This window comes from Nelusetta ayraudi, unplaced genomic scaffold (assembly GCF_046127955.1).
Source record: "Nelusetta ayraudi isolate G7.1 ecotype Tasmania unplaced genomic scaffold, CSIRO-AGI_Nayr_v1 ptg000001l, whole genome shotgun sequence".
NCBI classification, from domain to species: Eukaryota; Metazoa; Chordata; class Actinopteri; order Tetraodontiformes; family Monacanthidae; genus Nelusetta; species Nelusetta ayraudi.
The window spans coordinates 1,547,931-1,566,341 of NW_027466051.1; the positions used below are offsets into that span (position 1 = coordinate 1,547,931).

General features: G+C 45.8%; 3 protein-coding genes across 8 annotated transcripts in view; 2 read left to right on the forward strand and 1 right to left on the reverse strand.

The window, feature by feature from the left end:
- The window catches only part of LOC142884522 (4-trimethylaminobutyraldehyde dehydrogenase-like), a 273,088-nt gene that overhangs the window by 146,608 nt on the left and 108,069 nt on the right, over positions 1 to 18,411 (forward strand). The gene's annotated exons all lie outside the window — the stretch shown is intronic.
- Positions 1,543 to 5,555, forward strand: akr1a1b (aldo-keto reductase family 1, member A1b (aldehyde reductase)). Of its 5 annotated transcripts, XM_076014469.1 has the most exons (11): positions 1,567 to 1,677; positions 1,984 to 2,076; positions 2,167 to 2,250; positions 3,403 to 3,498; positions 3,693 to 3,812; positions 3,903 to 4,054; positions 4,148 to 4,343; positions 4,423 to 4,622; positions 4,739 to 4,811; positions 4,935 to 5,021; positions 5,300 to 5,555. In XM_076014469.1, exons 3-11 carry the CDS (start codon positions 2,182 to 2,184, stop codon positions 5,363 to 5,365), a joined length of 1,059 nt encoding a protein of 352 aa, XP_075870584.1. In that variant the 5' UTR covers positions 1,567 to 1,677; positions 1,984 to 2,076; positions 2,167 to 2,181; the 3' UTR covers positions 5,366 to 5,555. The 5 variants fall into 5 exon arrangements, with proteins under 5 accessions (XP_075872764.1, XP_075870584.1, XP_075872045.1 ...); XM_076015930.1 differs by lacking the exon at positions 2,167 to 2,250 and having other exon boundaries at positions 1,569 to 1,677; XM_076013636.1 differs by lacking the exon at positions 1,567 to 1,677 and having other exon boundaries at positions 1,747 to 2,076.
- Positions 5,756 to 9,897, reverse strand: cunh19orf44 (chromosome unknown C19orf44 homolog). Of its 2 annotated transcripts, none has more exons than XM_076012422.1 (9): positions 9,437 to 9,897; positions 9,222 to 9,350; positions 8,487 to 9,149; positions 7,950 to 8,274; positions 7,343 to 7,422; positions 6,690 to 7,137; positions 6,514 to 6,591; positions 6,235 to 6,401; positions 5,756 to 5,924 (listed from the first exon to the last, which is right to left on the reverse strand). In XM_076012422.1, exons 1-9 carry the CDS (start codon positions 9,563 to 9,565, stop codon positions 5,880 to 5,882), a joined length of 2,064 nt encoding a protein of 687 aa, XP_075868537.1. In that variant the 5' UTR covers positions 9,566 to 9,897; the 3' UTR covers positions 5,756 to 5,879. The 2 variants fall into 2 exon arrangements, with proteins under 2 accessions (XP_075868537.1, XP_075868460.1); XM_076012345.1 differs by having other exon boundaries at positions 6,690 to 7,140; positions 9,437 to 9,896.

The window sequence follows — 18,411 nt, forward strand, 5'->3', positions numbered from 1 at the left end:
CTCCCCTGCTCTGCCCCAGAAGTGATGTCGCAGTGCGCTGCTCCAAGAAAATGTTTTTTTGGTGTCAGGGAAATTAAAAAAAATTAAAAATACAGAGTGACTACCGAAGCACCAAGGACCACAACGGTCAGAGTGGAACGAAGAGAGAAAATGTTGGAGGTTTGTTCAGCCTAATGCGGATGCGATGGAACACCGGTCCGGTCGGCAACGGGAGTGAGACGGGCTCGACTCGGCCCCCTGGTGGACGACGAGAGAATAGTCAGCCACGGCAATATTTGAAAACATGTATGAGGACTGTGAGTGTATTGTGACCTCAAGCAACATTAGTTTTAAGACTACTTGCAACGAACAACCGCTGCATCGTGTTGATGAACTGTTAGCCACCACCGCTAACTCCGTGCTCTGCTTGTTATGTGTGTTGTGTTCGCTGGCAGCGAAACTGAAGAGGCAGCGACTCGCAATTTCACTCCTTATAGCGATGTTCACGCTGCCAGCATGGTAACATGGGTTGTATAGAGCTCTTCCTGCTTTGTGCAGACTTAAATTGTGCAGATATTCTTGTCTAATAATAAACGACTCTATGACTGAAGTGATCGTTTCAGCGTACATATTTTCTCTGCTAGGACAGTGTTTTGATAAAAGTCAACAGTATGAAACCAAATCATTCTAAGCCCTATTAAAATGTCTTGCAAAAATACAAAACAAAAACACGGTCAGTACACAAAGTAAAATATATTTCCGGGGACACGGAAGGCACAAAAAAAAACGTCCAGGGACCTTCGGTCCGCCTTGCGGCCATAACTCCGCCCACGCTGGGTCCGTACGAAGCTGGATTAGCCGGTTAGCTGCTACAGAGTGAAGCCTTCACGACGGTAAGTGTTTAAATTGTGCCTTTTTCATAAAGTTTGCCGTTTCCTCTTCACTCCCACAGCGGCAAAATGAGGAAGTGAGGCTCAGCAGCGACGAAGAGTGTGACCCCGGGCGGGGGCGTACACCGGCAAGGCTGGGGGTGGAGTGAAGTGCAACCGAGCGTTTTCGCGGGATGCAGTAAATACGAGTAAACGAGCCGCGAAATACGCACATCTAAAAAGCTTTCAGCGCGGAAAATCGTGCGTTGCTGCTCTGGAGGGGCCAGACATCAAATACAAAAGCCCAAAAATTTGTATAATAGGTGACCTTTAAAGTGTGTGTGTGTGTGTGTGTGTGTGTGTGTGTGTGTGTGTGTGTGTGTGTGTGTTACATTGATTTGAATTGAACAGTTTTGTGTAGATTTTTTTTAGTTTTGCTAGAATGAGTAGCCTACCTTCAAAGCAGGTAAGTGGGATATATTGATGCAAGCGTTCTGGCAAGATTTCTTCCCGCCAAATCTGAGGATGACAGGCATTTTTAGTACATACACGTACATTATTCCATTCCATTTATGCAAGGCCAAGTCGAGGGCAAGCGTTGCATATTTATTTAATTAGCGTGGGCAATTTTAGCAAGTGCCAGGTTAGCGTAACGGGGCGTCACTGGGGCAGCGGAGCAGGGTTTATAGCTGCAGAGGCGGTGTTTTCCTAGAACTCCGGTGGGTTCCATAATAACGCGGAATCGAAACCTGAGAAGCACCGCGGAAGCACCTCGGCGAATGTGATGCCAACTTCAGCGTCGTCATTGTGTTTTAAATGTGTGGAATAGGTATGAACCTCAAAGTTATGAGTCTACTTTAACAGACTTAATTTTTGTCCTAATCACTGCTGCTGTTTAGTATTTATAATGGACAGACAGGACGCTTTTATAGCGAAAACACATTTATTCAAAGCTGTTTACTCTTCTTTTTTTCATTACAAAATTTCCGAAACAAAGAACTGCAGGCATGTGATCCGAGAGTACGGGTTCTTAACAGAAAGTGCACAGTCAGGATTTTAACCGGAAACAGACTGTCCATCCTGCCGGAAAAGCGAATGTCACCAAAATGAGGTGGTTGTTTTGAATACTTGGCAGTACACCACACTCTTGGCAGTCCATCCTTTGGGTTGAGAATTGAATGAAAGACGAGGAGAAATCGTGCGTTTCATTTTAAAACATTCCAAAAAGGTAAGTCTCTTTGTGTGTGCGTGTGTGTGTGAGAGAGAGAGTGGGAGTAGCGCCGCAGCTAATAGGCTAACATTATGTAATCTAATAAAGCAAACCGATGCCAACATGCTGCCGCTCCGGTGTCAGCCCCTCAAACTGCTCCTCTGCCGGGTGTTTTGTGACTCAGGGAGGCGGGTGAGTAGAGATCAACCGCGAGGGAGGCAACAGACACACTGGTGGTGGTGGTAGGTTACTGGCTGCGAGAAAACTACCGCTAGCGTGTTGCGTAGTGTAGCGGGACAACGAACCAGGAACGGACTGGACCGGGACACACTGAAGGTGTTGCGGTGTCACGAACAGTTCTTTGACCGCGTTATTTACTGACAAAACTGACTCGAGTTTGGTAGACCTGTGTGATCAGCTTTTGCTGCGTGCGGGGTTGTTTTTGTTGTTGTTGTTGTTGTTGTTGTATATTTTTAAATATGCTTTCTGACTCGGACCGTGACTTTTCCATCGAATCACCTGACCTGTCAGGATGTTATGGAAAAATCTGGAAGTGTCTAACGCGGGTTGATTAGATAAGTGGTTCTCAACTGGTGCAGTCTCAGGACCCACTTTTTTTCCCTCCCCCTTGTCACAAAGTCAAGACCCAAATTTATTCTGCAGCACTCAAAAATAAAAATGCTTTTTTTTTTTTTTTTTAAATTAAACTAGTTTTTTGTTTTTTTAAATTATGATTATTATTATTATTATTATTATTATTATTATTATTATTATTATTATTATCATTATTATTATTATTATTTTCCAAAAAATAAAGAGGAAGCTGGCCACAAAGCCGCGACCCACTATTGGGTCGCAACCTACCAGTTGAGAAACACTAGATTAGATAGACTGCAGCATATATAGAACATATTAGCGGGAACCATAAATGCATCTATGTACGGGAAAAAACTGTTGCTTCTTTTTTACCATTTGTTCCTAATAATAATACCTGTAATTTGTGCTCAAAATGAATGAAATCGTGTACCAGGCAACTGAGTGGCAGAAATCATGTTATTCTAATAATAAAAAGAGCAAAGATGGAAGAATATTTAAAGGCAGGGCATGACTCAAATGAAATAACAATAAATACAAATGCCTGATGTTTTTTTTTTTTGATTGATTCTAATGAATTACTGAATTTACTAATAGTTTTTTTTTAGGAGAGATGCTTCTTTATTGCATTTCTAGTCTTGGTTCTCTATAAATGCAAGTTACGTCTAAGATGTATCTTACTTGAATAACAGCAGTTAAAAAAAAAACACAAAAAAAACCTGATTTATATTCTCTGCCTTTGTTGTTAAGGTGCAGCTAAGAGGCATGAATGACTTTGCAGTTCTCAACACGGGGCGCAAGATGCCCCTCCTCGGACTGGGCACGTGGAAGAGTGAACCAGGAAAGGTACGAGCTGCACTCATTTCCTCTGTTTCCTGCCAAAAACACTGAAGCGACATTCAATTTCACACTGACGATGCACAGAGAAACATTTCGTAAAGCGATTGGGGTCGACTGAGATACTGTTTTCTGTGCCAGATGGTTACAATAACAACTGCTGCAAGTATTTTTATTTCTCAAGTTGTGTGACTCGTCCACAGGTGAAACAAGCAGTCACTTGGGCTCTGGAAGCTGGATATCGCCACATCGACTGCGCCTCCATCTACGGCAATGAGGCGGAGATCGGAGAAGCCCTGCAGGAGGAGTTCGGCGAGGGGAAGGTGGACTTCCGTCTCTTCACCCCTTAGCCACTGTACAAGTTCAACATGAAATGTATTGATACGGTGGCTTGTGATGCATTTGGTCGTCAGGGCCTGAGACGGGAGGACGTGTTCATCACATCCAAGCTGTGGAACACAAAGCATCACGCGGAGGACGTGGAGCCGTCACTCCTGAAGACCCTGAAGGACCTGAAGTTGGAGTACCTGGACCTCTACCTCATCCACTGGCCCTACGCCTTCCAGTGAGTGCAACCGTGTCCCACACATGAAGCTCGGCAGATTAAATTTTCCTTTTTTTAAAAAAAAATATAATTTCCACTTTCTTCCCTCTCCAGACAAGGGGATGTTCCCTTCCCCAGAAAGGAGGACGGTGCCCTGCTGTACGACAACATCGACTACAAGCTGACCTGGTCAGCCATGGAGAAGCTGGTGGAGAAAGGCTTGGTCAGATCCATCGGCCTGTCCAACTTCAACAGCCGGCAGATCGACGACGTCCTGTCTGTGGCCAGCATCAAGCCCACCGTGCTGCAGGTGCGACGCCGTTTTTTTGTGTTTGCGTGTGTGTGGTGCGGGCACGTTTGGTTTTGTGATGCCTTGCTGGATCTGGCAGGTGGAAGGACACCCCTACCTGGCTCAGGTGGAGCTGCTGGCCCACTGCCGGGACCGAGGCCTGGTGATGACGGCCTATAGCCCTTTAGGGTCTCCTGACCGGGCCTGGAAACATCCGGACGAGCCTGTTCTACTGCAGGAGCCTGCCGTCATCAGCCTGGCAGAGAAATACAAAAAGTCTCCCGCTCAGATTATCCTGAGGTGATTTTTTTAGTCTTATTGTTATGGTCTATTTGTTGGGGTAGAAGTCATTTTTAGTGGGAATCCTGTGAAGAAAACTGGATTACTAAACCTTTTCCAAACGGTTGTACCTGAAGGTGGCAGACACAGCGAGGAGTCGTTACGATTCCAAAGAGTGTGACCGAGTCTCGCATTAAAGAGAACATACAGGTGAGTCAAATCAGCGGCGGGAATTCTACACAACATGGTTGTTTATGAAACATTACAGTTTCACCATACCAGCGTTTGTGCCATAAACAAACAGGCTCTCATGAAAAGTTGCTTATTTGCCAGATCTTCGACTTCACTCTCGATGTGGAGGAGATGAAGAGCGTGACCTCGCTGAACAAAGACTGGCGCTACATCGTCCCCATGATAGACGTGAGTAAACCTCATTGGCTGTTTCTCTCTTGCCGTGTAACAATTCATATGACACAATTTCATCTAAAAAATGAAAATTACATTTCACCAGTCACTTCTTGGTGGATTAATGCAAAAATCATGCATGTATTAAAAAAAGGAAAACCAAAAATATTTGGTTTTTACAATTAATAAACGAGAGAACTATTGTTTGATGTCAGATTTTGCACAGTGAATATTGTCAACTCACTAACTAAATCCAGAACCTTCAGACTCATTGCAGTTTTGATTGTTTGCAGGTGGACGGGAAGCGCGTTCCCAGGGATGCCGGACATCCTCATTATCCTTTCAACGACCCCTACTAACGGCTCGCAGTACTGCAAGAATTGTGCCTTCAACCTCACCATCATTAGTTCTAAATGTCCCCCCCGAAACTCCCCGTCAAAGTTTGTCAAATATCAAATGCTGCACTGGTCATTAGATCATTTCCATTTTACTGTGGTTAAAGAATCTGCGTCTGTGCTCTTTTTTTAAAATAAACATTTTGTTACTTCACAGGACTCTGTCTCTAATCTTAATTATTGCACAGTGAATAAATATCAGACAACTACACAAAGCTAAACACCGACTACACTCAGGGTCCGGGAAGTCTCTCTCAGGGATTTTATCATCGAGGTAATCATTTGAAAAGTGACAGACAAGAAATGTTATGTTAAAATGTCACTGTGATTTTACAAAACAATAACCAACATGACTCCAGAGTAGAAAAATGATTTTATTTTTTTAATAAAAAATATCCTCTTCATAAAAAACAACTACGTTAAGTGTCTCTTGCTTGCTCGCAGCTGTCAGTTCACATTGTCTCTTCACTGCAGCTCCTCATTCATCCAGTCCCCGCACCGTCCGTCGGTGCTTCCTGATCAGCTGTATAGACAAGAAGAAGAAGAAAACATCAGAATCCAGCCTGCTGTCGTCCTGCTCTGCACGCAGCTCAGAGCGGAAGGACGCCTGCTTTCTGTTCCTCATGACACTGATTGGATTACCTCAAAAAGAAAAAGCAGAGGGGAAAAAGCAGAGGGGGGGCGGGGGTGGGGATGGTGGGCAGGTCTGCACATTTTCCACCAACTGATATGAGGCTAACAAGCAGGGCTGTGCAGTGGCCAGTAGATGGCGCCATGTTATGAAGTTGCAAGTTAGAGAATGCTTAAAATAAAGACCTTGTCAAAGCGCTCACCTCACGGGTGTCCTCCAGCGTGGTGTACCTGTAGTTTGGCGGCTCCAGGCTCCTCAGCAGGCTATCGTGAAGCTGCCTGTTGCTCTCGATAAAGCGCTTAGTCGCTGCCAGCTGTTGCTTCAGTAGCTCGGTCAGCACAAATGCGGACGGGTTGAAGGAGCCAATGGCTGAGAGAGGAGCATGCGAACGAAAAGAACCAGACGTGTGGATTTATTGATTTGTTTTTGTTTTTTTTACCGGACGACGTTCCTCGCTGCAGACCAAGAGGTTGTCTTGTACCTTCCACCGTCTTTGCGCTCAGGTGTGTGATGACTGGCGTCGGATCTGGGAAGGCCTCACCTCCAGCAGGGGACAAACCTGCAAGCAGAGGAGAAACAGAGCAGAGGAGCTGCAGCCACGGTGGCCTGGTGCCTTCTCGATTGCTGATGATGACTTTTCCTGAGATGTGCGTCGACCTGCAGTCCAGCTGTAAGTGGGCGGCGCCAGCTGAGTCTGAACCACAGCGTCTTTGAAAACCTTGCGAGCCGAATCCCGTCTCTCCAAACGGCCGTCACATGACCTGGACGCCCTGCTGGATCTCCCTCCGCTGTGGTCCGAGGACCGCGACGTGTAGGAGCTGCTTACTTCTGAGAAGGTGTCGGAGTAAACCACGTCTTCACTTCCACGGGAAACGTTGGACACCTCTTCCATGACCTCAGATACTGGTTCCGCCTCCTCTTCCTCATCGTCGCTTTGTCCCAGTCGACACTCAGACAACTGGACCTCCTTCACGTCAGTCCTCCTGCTCTCGCTTTCAAAGTCACTTTCATAGTCTGGCGCCTCGTGCTGGTTGTTGTCGTGCCTGAGCTGCTGTTGATGATGCTGCTGAATTGCTCGACTGTGGGAGGCAGATTTTTGTTCTCCCTGCTTGAGAATCCAGAACAGAAATGAATAAAAAAAAAAAACACTTGAGTTTTGATTAGATATGATAATAAATGGTGAATAACTACACAGATTTGCGCGAGGTTGACGATGCATCAAAGAAATTTAATTAGGTTTTACAAATGAAATGCAAAAATCAAGTTTTCCTCTGAGTGCAGAAAGCTTCAGCGCGTCCTCACTGACTCACCTCCTTGTCTGGCGTTTCCTCAGTCGAGGTGAGTTTGACAGGAACCAGGTCGTCTAATGTCAAGGCGTTTATCTTGAAGTCTGCAGAAACCCAGGGGTGTTAGTGAAGTGAGACATCAAACTGCTTTTCATCAGTGCTTCAAAAAGCATCAGAATGTGAGATTAAAATGGTAAATGGACTGTACTTATGTAGCGCTTTTCTAAAAATCTAATTTCAAAGGCTCCTTGTTCAAAATGTTATGTTTCAGAATACTTTTTACGATTCATTAAATGTACAATCTGCCTAACGTAATCAAAAAAACTGTCTTAAATTAAAGAAAATTGGAGTAATAGTCAGGAACCAGAAAGTCAGTTTTTGCTGTCTTGAAGTTAAACAATCTATGGGCTCAGATGCATCCAGTTGGTTTGAGGCTTTACATTCCTTCCCGCTCCAAAAAGCTGTGTAAAAACATTTCCAGAACCAAACTCTGACGGCGAATGAAATATTTGTGTACCTGTCTGTCCAGCTAGGATGCATGAGAGACGGAGCACAGGATGAAAACAGGTTAAATGAACAAAAACAGCTAATTTCACACAACAGTTTCCCCAGTTAATCCGACTTGTCTCACCGTCGGCAGAAGCTAAACTGGTGTCACTGCGGGGCTCTTGGCTTCCGACGGGGAAGAGCTCTGCCAGGGAAAGGATGACGCTGTTGCTTGACATAGATGACAGGGGGCGCTGTGGACTTCCCGCAGGTGATGGGGAGGCGTGGGGAGAGGAGGGGGGTGGGGAGAAAGTCGAGGAGCTGAATTGGGCCTGAGTGTGACCCGTGAATCTGAAAGGGGAGGCAGGGGAGCGGGGTGTGGGAACAGAGGGGGAGGACGGGGGAGACGGAGGGATGGCAGCAGGTGGGTGAGGTGTGGTGGAGACACTGCGGCTGTGTCTGCTCTTCATCTAGAAGACGGACAGGGTAAAAAAAAGAGAGGTGCTTCAGAAGTTTACATTTAATTGTGAGAATCCAAAATCGTAGTCATAACCCAGAAAAAACAACTCTGTAGCACTTTTTCTTGGGGCATGAGTGAAATTATTCTGATTTTCTGTTACGGAATGAATCTTTCCAGTGATGAACATGCAAACAGACCCTGTGCTGTACAGTATGAAGGTACCTCATGAGCTGTTTTGGAGGATTTGGGTCTTGCATGTGTGAAATAGCTGTTGACAGAATCCAGAGAGTCTCCAAGCAGCTTCTTCATGTCCTCTTCATCACTTTCCAAACTGACACCAGTCAACCATCTCATCTCTGTGCTCGCTGAAGGCTGTGCACCATCAGCAGCTCCGGGTCTGGGACCCATACCGACACCTGGACCAGCAGGTTGACCGGCCTTCACACCTGGAGCTCTGTTTGACTTGAGGAAACGTTTCCCCTTCAGGCTCTGCTCGTCACTGGATGGTGGTGACAGCCCCAAAGGCTGAGCAGCAGCAGCAGCAGCTGATGGTCCGAGTGGCTGTGCTGCTGCAGCTGGTGCCGGTGATGATGGTGCTGGTGAGAGCATGAGGTCTGAGGCAGGTTTCAGTACTTGCCCCGCCGGCTTGCGACCACGAATGCGACTTTCTAGATCAGCCAGTCGGCTGAGAGCAGCAGTCTGGGAGCCACGGAGGTGAGGCGGTGGTGGCTGTTCCTGCTTCAGCTGACCCTTGCTGACAAACTGGCTGCTTCTGCTGCTGAGGGCATCAGTTGGTAGAGCCTTCTTCTTCAAGAACCTGCTTCCTCCTGTTCCTCCTCCTCCATCACCTAGTCCTCCAGCCAGAGAGCTCTGAGGTCTGAGATGCTGGAGGGAAACTAATGTCAGTACCCCATGAAGAAGACACTGGAACGATTATCCAGTTGTGGAGGTATTTACCTTTGGGGAACCCGCGGGCCGTTCCTGGATCTTCCCTACCGCGCCGTGATCCGAAGCTGAGCTCACAGAGGACAGGTCACTGACATCGGACGGCAAAGTGTGTGTGTTCGAGGGGGCGGATCTGGCGTTCTAAAACAAACAAATCAACAAGCTCCAGATTTAACGCGACCAGTTTCTTCACCACCGCCACCGCAGTTCTAAAGTTTAAAACTCACCGTTTGTTGCCATGTTTCTTCCTGCAGAAAGCACTGCGCCGACTCGCCGTCTCCCCTGCCGTTCCCCCGTGAGGACAGCAGTGCCTGGGCCCTGTCCAGAGCTGCGCTTCGACCGCCTCGTCTCCACATCGTTCACCTTCAGCGAAGAAACAACTCGCCTCCTAGAGACTGAAACCGCTAGCTGGCGTTAGCATCTATCGGCTAGCTAAACGGAGCCAGCCATCGTCACCGTTTGCGAGTGACGGCATGTTTGCAAGCGCCGACTGGCACCGAAAGAAGCATTTGTTAAACACACATGTGTGTTATTCGAATTCACATCACATGTTTATTTTGAAACCTCCCATATGGTGTCGTCTAACTTTGCACACAGCGACCACTCCCGCGTCCCCCCGTCACCATGGAGGAACTTCTCCAATCTTCTTCTACTCTCCCGCAAATTCCGCCAGGCTAGACGTCTGTGTTTTGTGCACACGTCTGTCATTGGCAACACACGAACACAAACTTATGCGGCACGAGTAAAAAATTAAAAAAGAAAATAAAACGAAGAGTTGCTGGGTTTGGTGAAGTATATAAAAAACGCTCTATGATGTAATTGTAGCCATTACTGCTGAGCGACGCTGGAAGAAGTTGGTACGGTACTGCCACCTGCTGTACCGGAGTGTGCAACGCAGGCGCTCTTCAAAAAGACAAAACAAAACAAAACAAAAAAACTCTTAGCATCTTCCACAGTCTGCCATAAAGATCCAACACTTTACTGGATAAATGTCCTCACTTAATAAAGTACAATCTTCAAACAATCATAAAAAAAATTTCAAGACCTTAAACATGACTTCTAAACAGCTCCACATCTTCAAGGATGATAAACGCATCCACAGTTGACACACTTGTTGAGTGACGATCTCCACACAATAATCAGTCGCTGATTCCGGCCATAGTGACGTCAGCACCTCCCGCGCTCTTTTTCAACACAAAGACATCCAAGGATCTGTTCACGGAGATGAGGCTGGGGATGTGCGTGTGCATTGTCAGTCTTTGAAGAAACGTTTGTGGCCATCGTGCTGGAAATGGATGCAGATAACTGTAGGGGTTGCGCGCTCAAATTGTAGGCTTGTATTGTGCAATTCTGTATTGTGAACGATTTGAATTTCAATGGAGAGGAAAAGACAAAACACTAGATTGAGCTTCACACAGTGTGAACACTGCAGTTTCCCCACTGACAGACTCCAACAACTGAACAGCTGCCTTTACACTTAAAAGAGAAGAGGGGAAAAAACACACCTGAAGTGTGGCCCTCAGCCACCCAGTGCTTTCTCCTGCTGTTGAAATGCAACAATCTTTCCAACTGACATCAGGGTGTCCAGCGAGATTTTAGCACAGCTTGACATCAGCACCATCCCCTCCTCATTGTCTGACCTCTCTCGCTCTGTGTTTTCCTCCGCTACAACTACAAAGAGAAAAAAAAAAGAAGAAAAAACGCCCCCATCTAAGTGGAAATTATGGTGCAATTCTATTTCACTTACATCAATGCTGTTATCACATACGTGTTTTTTTCCATGAGTGTTGCCATGCCTGCCAAGGCACGGCTCATATTTTCTTAATCTATTCCGCTATTCCGGCTGCTCCGGGAGATCCGTATCAGGTGCAGACAATTGCATAAGCAGCATTTTCAGTCACAGCGACATGCAGCCAGTAATCAAACCTTTTTGCTTTGAGTGTAAAGTTCATGCAAATTCAAGTTGCGTTAAATTTTTTGAAGTGAAAAATTGTACTAGATATAGGACGTATTACATATAATTCTGGAAAGCAAAGCGACAACAACAAAAAAAATCTGATTTTTTTTTTTTCCCCCACTGTATGTTTGTTATAAGGTTTTTTCAACTAATGCAGCACTCTGTCCTCTGACAAGAGTCTTTGTAGTTACTTAAAAAAAATATATATTAAAAACTGAGCAGGGTAAAACCATCACTACTGTTAAAAAAAATCTTCTGGCACATTCACTTCTAATGATGTGCTAAACCAATTCTCACTTCCTCTTCATTTAGTCTTTCCCCCCTGCACATGTATTGTAGTGGGGCTGAGGCAGTTCTTCCGTCTCCCCCTCCCCCTTCTTCTTCATGCCCAAGTCAGCTGGAATTTGCTGCGACTCTCTCTGAGCGTCTTGTCTTTCCTCTATCTAGATAAAAAGCCATACCATACCATACCACTTTATTTATATAGCACACTTAAAAGACAACAGAATTGAACCAAAGTGCAGTCATCCTCATCATCTTCGGCGATCATTCGAAGCGAGTATGATTGTCCTCCTGTCGGTGGGTCTGCTCATCTGTGGTGATCTTCAGGTGCTTGAACAGGCCAATCCTTGATCAACAGTCTCTATTGCAGTGGGTGCATATGTGAATGATTGTCATGGGGGTGGTGTAAGGAGCCATCTTGGTGGTAGGTCTCTCCTTTCTCAGTTGCCTCTTTGTATTTGCGGCACTGTGGACGTCCCTTTCTAGTTGTGCTGAGCCTTCATGGACCATCCTGCTCTACATGCCTCTCTGGAGGGCAGCCTCCTCGCAGGTGTTGAGGCTGAAGTGGCACTTTCTCAGGTGAGTTTTGATGTTATCTTTGCACCTATTTTTCTGCCTTCCTTGGCCATACAGCAATTGCTTCAGGAGGCCGGAGATGGACAATGCGGATGACATGTCCTATCCATCGCAGCTGGTGCCGGATGATGGTTGTGGTGATGCTGGGGATGTTGGCTTCCTTCAAAACGCTGACAGCGACACCTCTGGATTTCCAAGGCCTTCTCCATCCAGCATTGTTTTTTCAGCTCTCTCACTCTGCTCTGGACAAGTGCCTTTGCCTTAGCGTGGGCCTGCCTTTTGTTTAGTTGCACCATGTCCATCTGTCCAAGGCAATTGCTGTTAAATTTAAGGCGGCGTAGTCTCCTTTGTGTCCTCCACTGCCGCAACTTGATGTTCATTGTAGAGCGAATGAGGCGATGGCCTGTCTAACAGTCGTCTGCACGGGTCATGGCCCTGGTGAGTCTAACATCTTTATGATCTCTAGCCCTGACAATGACATAGTCTATGGGAAACCTGGGCAAAGCATGGCCCGCGGGCCACATCCGACGCCCTGCATGTCTCTTTCTGTCCGGCCGGCGTGAGGCCAGTCATAAATCAAGCGATCTACCCGTTGATTGCGAAACTAGTTAGAGAGAGAGTCACAAAGATACTTCCTTGGGAAGTATCTTCGAAAATCCCCCACACCCCCCTCGACGAAACGTTGGCAGGACTTTAGCGTAACCGATTCCCCCCACGCCCCCGGTCACCAAAACTTTGCTGGGATATTAGTGCGATTCCCTTGCTTTTCCCTTACAGAAGAAGGTATATCCCCCTTTCTCCTCCTTTAGTTACCCCTCCTCGGCCTGACAGGTTTCAGACAGGGCAGCAATGTTGATATTCCACCTTCTCAGCTCCCTGGAAATTAGTTGCAGATCTTCTTTCTGAACGATTGCTGGTTGCACTGTCCATGAGTGTACTTACGTTCCAGGCTCCAAAATTCATTGTTTTTGTTTTTCGACCGCTATGAGCTAAATCCACTTGGCGCGGTAATCCAGTCGGGTTGTGAGAGTCAGGCTATTTTTTGGGCATCTTTTCTAGCCCCTTCGCCATGTGGGGTGAGCAGAGTGGGTCCTCAATATGGCTGCTCAGACATGGGTGCTGCTGCCGAGATGCTCTCATTGCCTCAGTCCGAGAGCAAGGCGACTGAAACAGGCACCCACCGCCTCTGTGCCAGTGCATGGCTAGAAGCTCCCAGACTTCACTTTCCTGCTCCCGTCACCATTTCCTGATCGCAATAGGACTTGTAGAGGGGGTTGGGTAATGGTTGCTCCTTCAGGAAAACGCCTGTGCGTGGAATCTTTTAAAGTGGGGAGAGTGGTGCAAGAGCAGCCACCACACTGTCCTTAAGAAAGAGAAGGACAGGATCCAAAGGCATTGGGGACCAACACAATTGGGTGCCCATCCTTGCCGCAGCCTTCTTCCTCCTCTGTGGCCGTTGTGGAGCTTCTCTGCCGCCATCATCCGCCCACTCCGCCGTCGTGGTCTTGTTTTGGATCGCTCTTTGTCTAAAACCTCCCCCTCGACCTTTCCGCCACTGAACTAAGCTCCCGACTGCATCGCTCTTAGGTTCCCTGGAACACGCAAGGTTCTCCACCACAGCAAGGTGGCTATCCAAGGAGAACTGGCAGTACAGGTCACAACAAGCAACAAACAAATATTGTAAAAACATACATGGTGTAACACACAAAAAAGAGCAGTCACTCATGCTATGTATTTAAAGCCAAAGAATAAAAGTATATCTTTTGGCATGAATGAACACCTGCAGAGTGCGGGCTTGTCTAACATGCAGAGAGGCAGCTTGTTCCACAGCTAGGAACAGCCAGGAGAAGGTGATCGGAGGACCTAAAGGACCTTGAAGGAACATAGGGTTACCGCAGGTCGGAGAGGCAGGTGGGTGCCAGGCCGTGTAGGCACTTAAAAGCAAGAAATCAAATTTAAAAATCAATCCTAAAGTCGACAGGAAGCCAATGGAGGGAGGCCAGTACAGGGGTGATGTGCTCTTGCTTCCATGTACCGGTTAGAAGACGAGCAGAAGCGTTCTGGACCAACCAAGAGATGGAGGCATGACTAACACCAACATACAAGGACTTCAAATAGTCAAGGCAGGATGTCAAAAAAGCATGTGTAATAGTTTCAAAAACAGAACACAATAATAAAAAAAATAAAGGTTTAACCTTAGACAACCCCCGAAGCTGGAAAAAGCTCTTTCCCATTACAGAGTTCATCTGTTTGTCCATCTTTAGGTCAGAGTCGATTTTCACCCCTAGATTGGTAGCAGTAGGCTTCACAAAAGATTCAAGGGAGTCCAGATCAGTAGGTAGAAACATACACACACACAAACACACACACACACACACACACACACACACACACATATGTACTCTATATACTAAGGAAATGCAGCTGAAGAGAATTTCTTTCTTTTCGTGTGCCTTTTCAGTATAATCATTTCTTTCCTGACCTGCTGCCAACAGTTTGTTAATCGGGTGATTTATCTCGTACACTTTCCCTAGTATTCTCCACATTCATCCAAAATCATCTTCAGCTGTGTTTTTCATTTTTCCTTTGAAACAATAATCAGCGTCTCTGTGCTGTCTCTGAGCTCTGCAAAAATGAGAAAAGTTTGTCCTTGACCACTGAACAGGAAGGACTTGGACAGTATGGATTGTGGTCCACCAGATCTGGAGTCAGTTCATGCTGAACGAAGTCCAGAAGGCCAGACGCACTGCGACAGATTCCACCTTCCCATCCGCCCCTGTCAACGCACTGCTTGTACATCACCCTCTATCAGGATAGAGTGGAGGTGCATTAGCGCAAACAGAAAACAGCGTCTTCCCCGGAGCTGTAAAAGCAGTCGCTCCCCTGTCGGGAAACACTCACAAGCCCCCTATACCCCCACCCCACCACATACACACACATACACACACGCATGCACGCCTCCTCCTCTGACATACAATAAACACACACACACCTTTGCTGACAATCAAACAGCATCCGTCCTCTGCAATAAGAAAATCACACAGTCACAACATTTCGAAGACTGGCACCAGGCTGCACTTTATTAACATTTTCTAATATTTTCTCTGTAAGTATTTTTCCCCCAATGGCTTATTATATTTTTCATAAATGTTTCATATAAATGTCTTTGTTATTTAAGTGGGCGTCTCTGCGAGCCGCAGTTAGCAGGCTGTAAACAGTAAGGCTAAGCATGTTGTTTTCTGGCTTTAATGAATTAATCAGTCACCAGAAGCTGCTCCCAAATGGATTCTGTGATGTAATGGAAATATATGGATGAGGGACCTTCAACATTTGAGGCTACACACGTGTGGGGAAAAAAATAGAAATATATGAGAATGAACATTGAATAAAAAATAAAAAACACAATATGACAACTCTGTAAAACCATTTTCACAACAAGGTCATGTGTCTATTTCTGCTTCTTCACTTTTGACTTCTCTCTCTCTCTCTCTCTGACCATTAGCAGATGGAAAGCCAGTCTTTCCTTTCTTCCTTCCTTCTATCTCCTTCAGCAGCGAACCATGGCACGCAGCACTTCTCTCCAGATTGCTGCTGTTACTTTGTTGTTTCACGAGTGGTGCACTGTTAACGGTATGGTTTTGCACGTGTCCTTGTGCTCGCTTGTTGCATCAGACACCAACAATAATGAAGATAAAGAACCTTGAATGTTCCTTTTTTTGTATTTTGAACTCAACAGGCCCTCAAATTTAATTGGCTTCAGTTTCTTTTATTTCACAGCCAGAACATTTTTTTTTAAACAAAAAATTAAATTCTTTTTCCCAGCAGTGCAGCATGTGCAGTTTTGTTTTTTTTGTTTTTTGTCATGTTAATGTGTTTCATTCATGCAACAATGGCGGTCACCTGGGAAACAATCAGGATGTGTGTGTCTGTCTCTGATGACAATGTGTGTGTGCCTACACACTGTCCTTCATGCATAGACCTAAAAGCGTCATGAAGTTTTCTGCTCTCTGTTCCCATCCTCGCTGTCTTTTCCTTTTCTTTTTTCTCTAATTTGTACCGACAGCAGCAGATCAGTTGTATCATGGCCAAACAAGTTGCGAGGAAATGAAAAGGAGACCCACCTCTTTGACCCCAAACAAGCCTCCAGATCAATAAGCTCCAGAGAGATAACTACGCAAGAGAGCAACAAGTCTTCCAGGAACTCAAGAGCGCAGATATTTTTGGCCTTAATGGAAAAAAGAATGGCTGCTGTCAAAGTCCAAAAGGTGCAAAACTTGATCATTTGCCAACTTGAAGCTGGGAAGTCCAGGTTCAGTGGAAAAGATGAAGGGATCTGCTTGAAAAAGAAAACACAATTTTGATCTTCAGAAATATAACAAGCAGCATGAATGACCAGAGGTGGTGATGACAGCAGCAGCAGCAGCTACCACAGACTCTGTGCCACGCAGATGACACACAGTTGTACTTTTCTTTGAAGGCAAACGAGGCTCATCAGTTGGCCAAATTGGAATCTTGTCTTCGTGATGTCAGAACTTGGATGACACAGAATTTCCTGTTGCTTAATTCCGACAAAACTGAGGTCATTATATTTGGATCGCGAGAGAGTAGGGACAGAGTTTTTGATGGACAAAGTGGTCTATTTGGTACTACACCCAGTTCTACCGTGCGGAACCTAGGAGTCACTTTTGATCAGGACCTGACCTTTAATTCTCATATACAGAATGTAGGGAGGTCAGCTTTCTTCCACTTCAGAAACATTGCCAAAATTCGAAGTTTTTTGTCCTTCAAAGATGCGGAAAAAATAATCCATGCTTTTGTTACGTCTAGGCTAGATTACTGTCACTCGGTACTAGCAGGATGCCCAAATTCATCCCTTAGGACATTACAGTTAATCCAAAACTCTGCGGCACGATTGTTAACCGGAACTAAAAGGAGACAGCATATTACTCCAATCTTAGCTTCCTTGCATTGGCTGCCTGTCAAATTTAGAATTGAATTTAAGATTCTAGTTTTAACTTACAAAGCTCTTCATTCTCAGGCTCCTTCTTATATTAGGGAACTCATTGAACTTTATCATCCTCCAAGAGCCCTTCGCTCTGAGGATTCAGGTCTTTTAGGTATCCCAAAAATTTCTAGAGTTAGGTCAGGAGGTAGGTGTTTCAGTTTCCTGGCACCTCTATTTTGGAACCATCTTCCAGCCTCGGTGAGGGGGGCAGACACAGTTAGTTTATTTAGGAGTAGACTTAAGACTTTCCTTTTTCTTAAAGCTTATAGTTAGACTCCATCCACTGTCAGTTAAGCTGCTGTAGGCTTACGCCGTGGAGGGAGATCTTTCGCTCCCGTTACAGGGATCGTTGCTCTGTGCAGGCGGAGCCTTTATCACTCTCCTCACCCAATCAATCTTTTACTCTATCCAATCTTTTACTCTATCCACTCTGTCCAAGCTCTCATTATGCTTTGTACAGTATGCTCGATATGCATGATACTGCCGCAGTCTCTGTGTCCCCGGCAGGTGATGACCACTGCGCCAGGAGCTGGATTGTGCTGTCCTGGGGGTCTTGCTTTCATCGCTTCATCCCACCACCACGCTTAAGACCTGGACTAGTCCTATCGGCAGATTGTCCATCGAGCTAGGCTCTTGCCTTCCAAAGCATGGACACTTACACTCCACATGGACAGCAGCCTTGAATTAGTTCCTATTCTTTGTGTTTATATCCGTTTTGCCTGGTTGGTGTATCTGTTTTTCACTCTGTCCTGTCTGCCACCCTGGCTCACTCTGCTCCTTTCTCTCTTTCTCTGGCTCTCCTCTATCTTTCTACTTCACCCCAACTACTCATAGGCAGATGATGGCCCTCTGGAGTCTGGTTCTGCCCTAGGTTTCTTCCCACAGGGGAGTTTTTCCCAGCCACTGTCGCATCTTGCTTGCTCCGGGGGCCCAGTTGGTTCTCTCTGATTGTATAAAGCGCTTTGAGACGCCTTTGGCTGTGATTTAGCGCTGTACAAATAAAAGTTTATTTATTATTATTATTATTATTTATTACGTTCGGTTTTTTTTGCTCAGTAAGGAACAACTAACAGAACTCATAATGGCTTATCAGCAAAAGGCCGTTTCCATCTGAAGCCCTCGTTCAATTAGTTGTTGTTGTTGTTGCACTTCATGGCGAGAAGAGTCACATTCATTCACACCCTTCAAGCGAGATGTGACTGCTTTTTCCGAAGATGCATTCTAGATGACAAGATGATGGATTGTTGCTCTGGAGGGATCTGCTCGTTCTCCTTTAGATTGCTGATAGTGCTTTGAGACAGCTTAGGATATGATTTACATATACAAATTGATTGACTGATTGATTGATTGATTGATTTATTGATTGAATTCTTTGTTGCTTC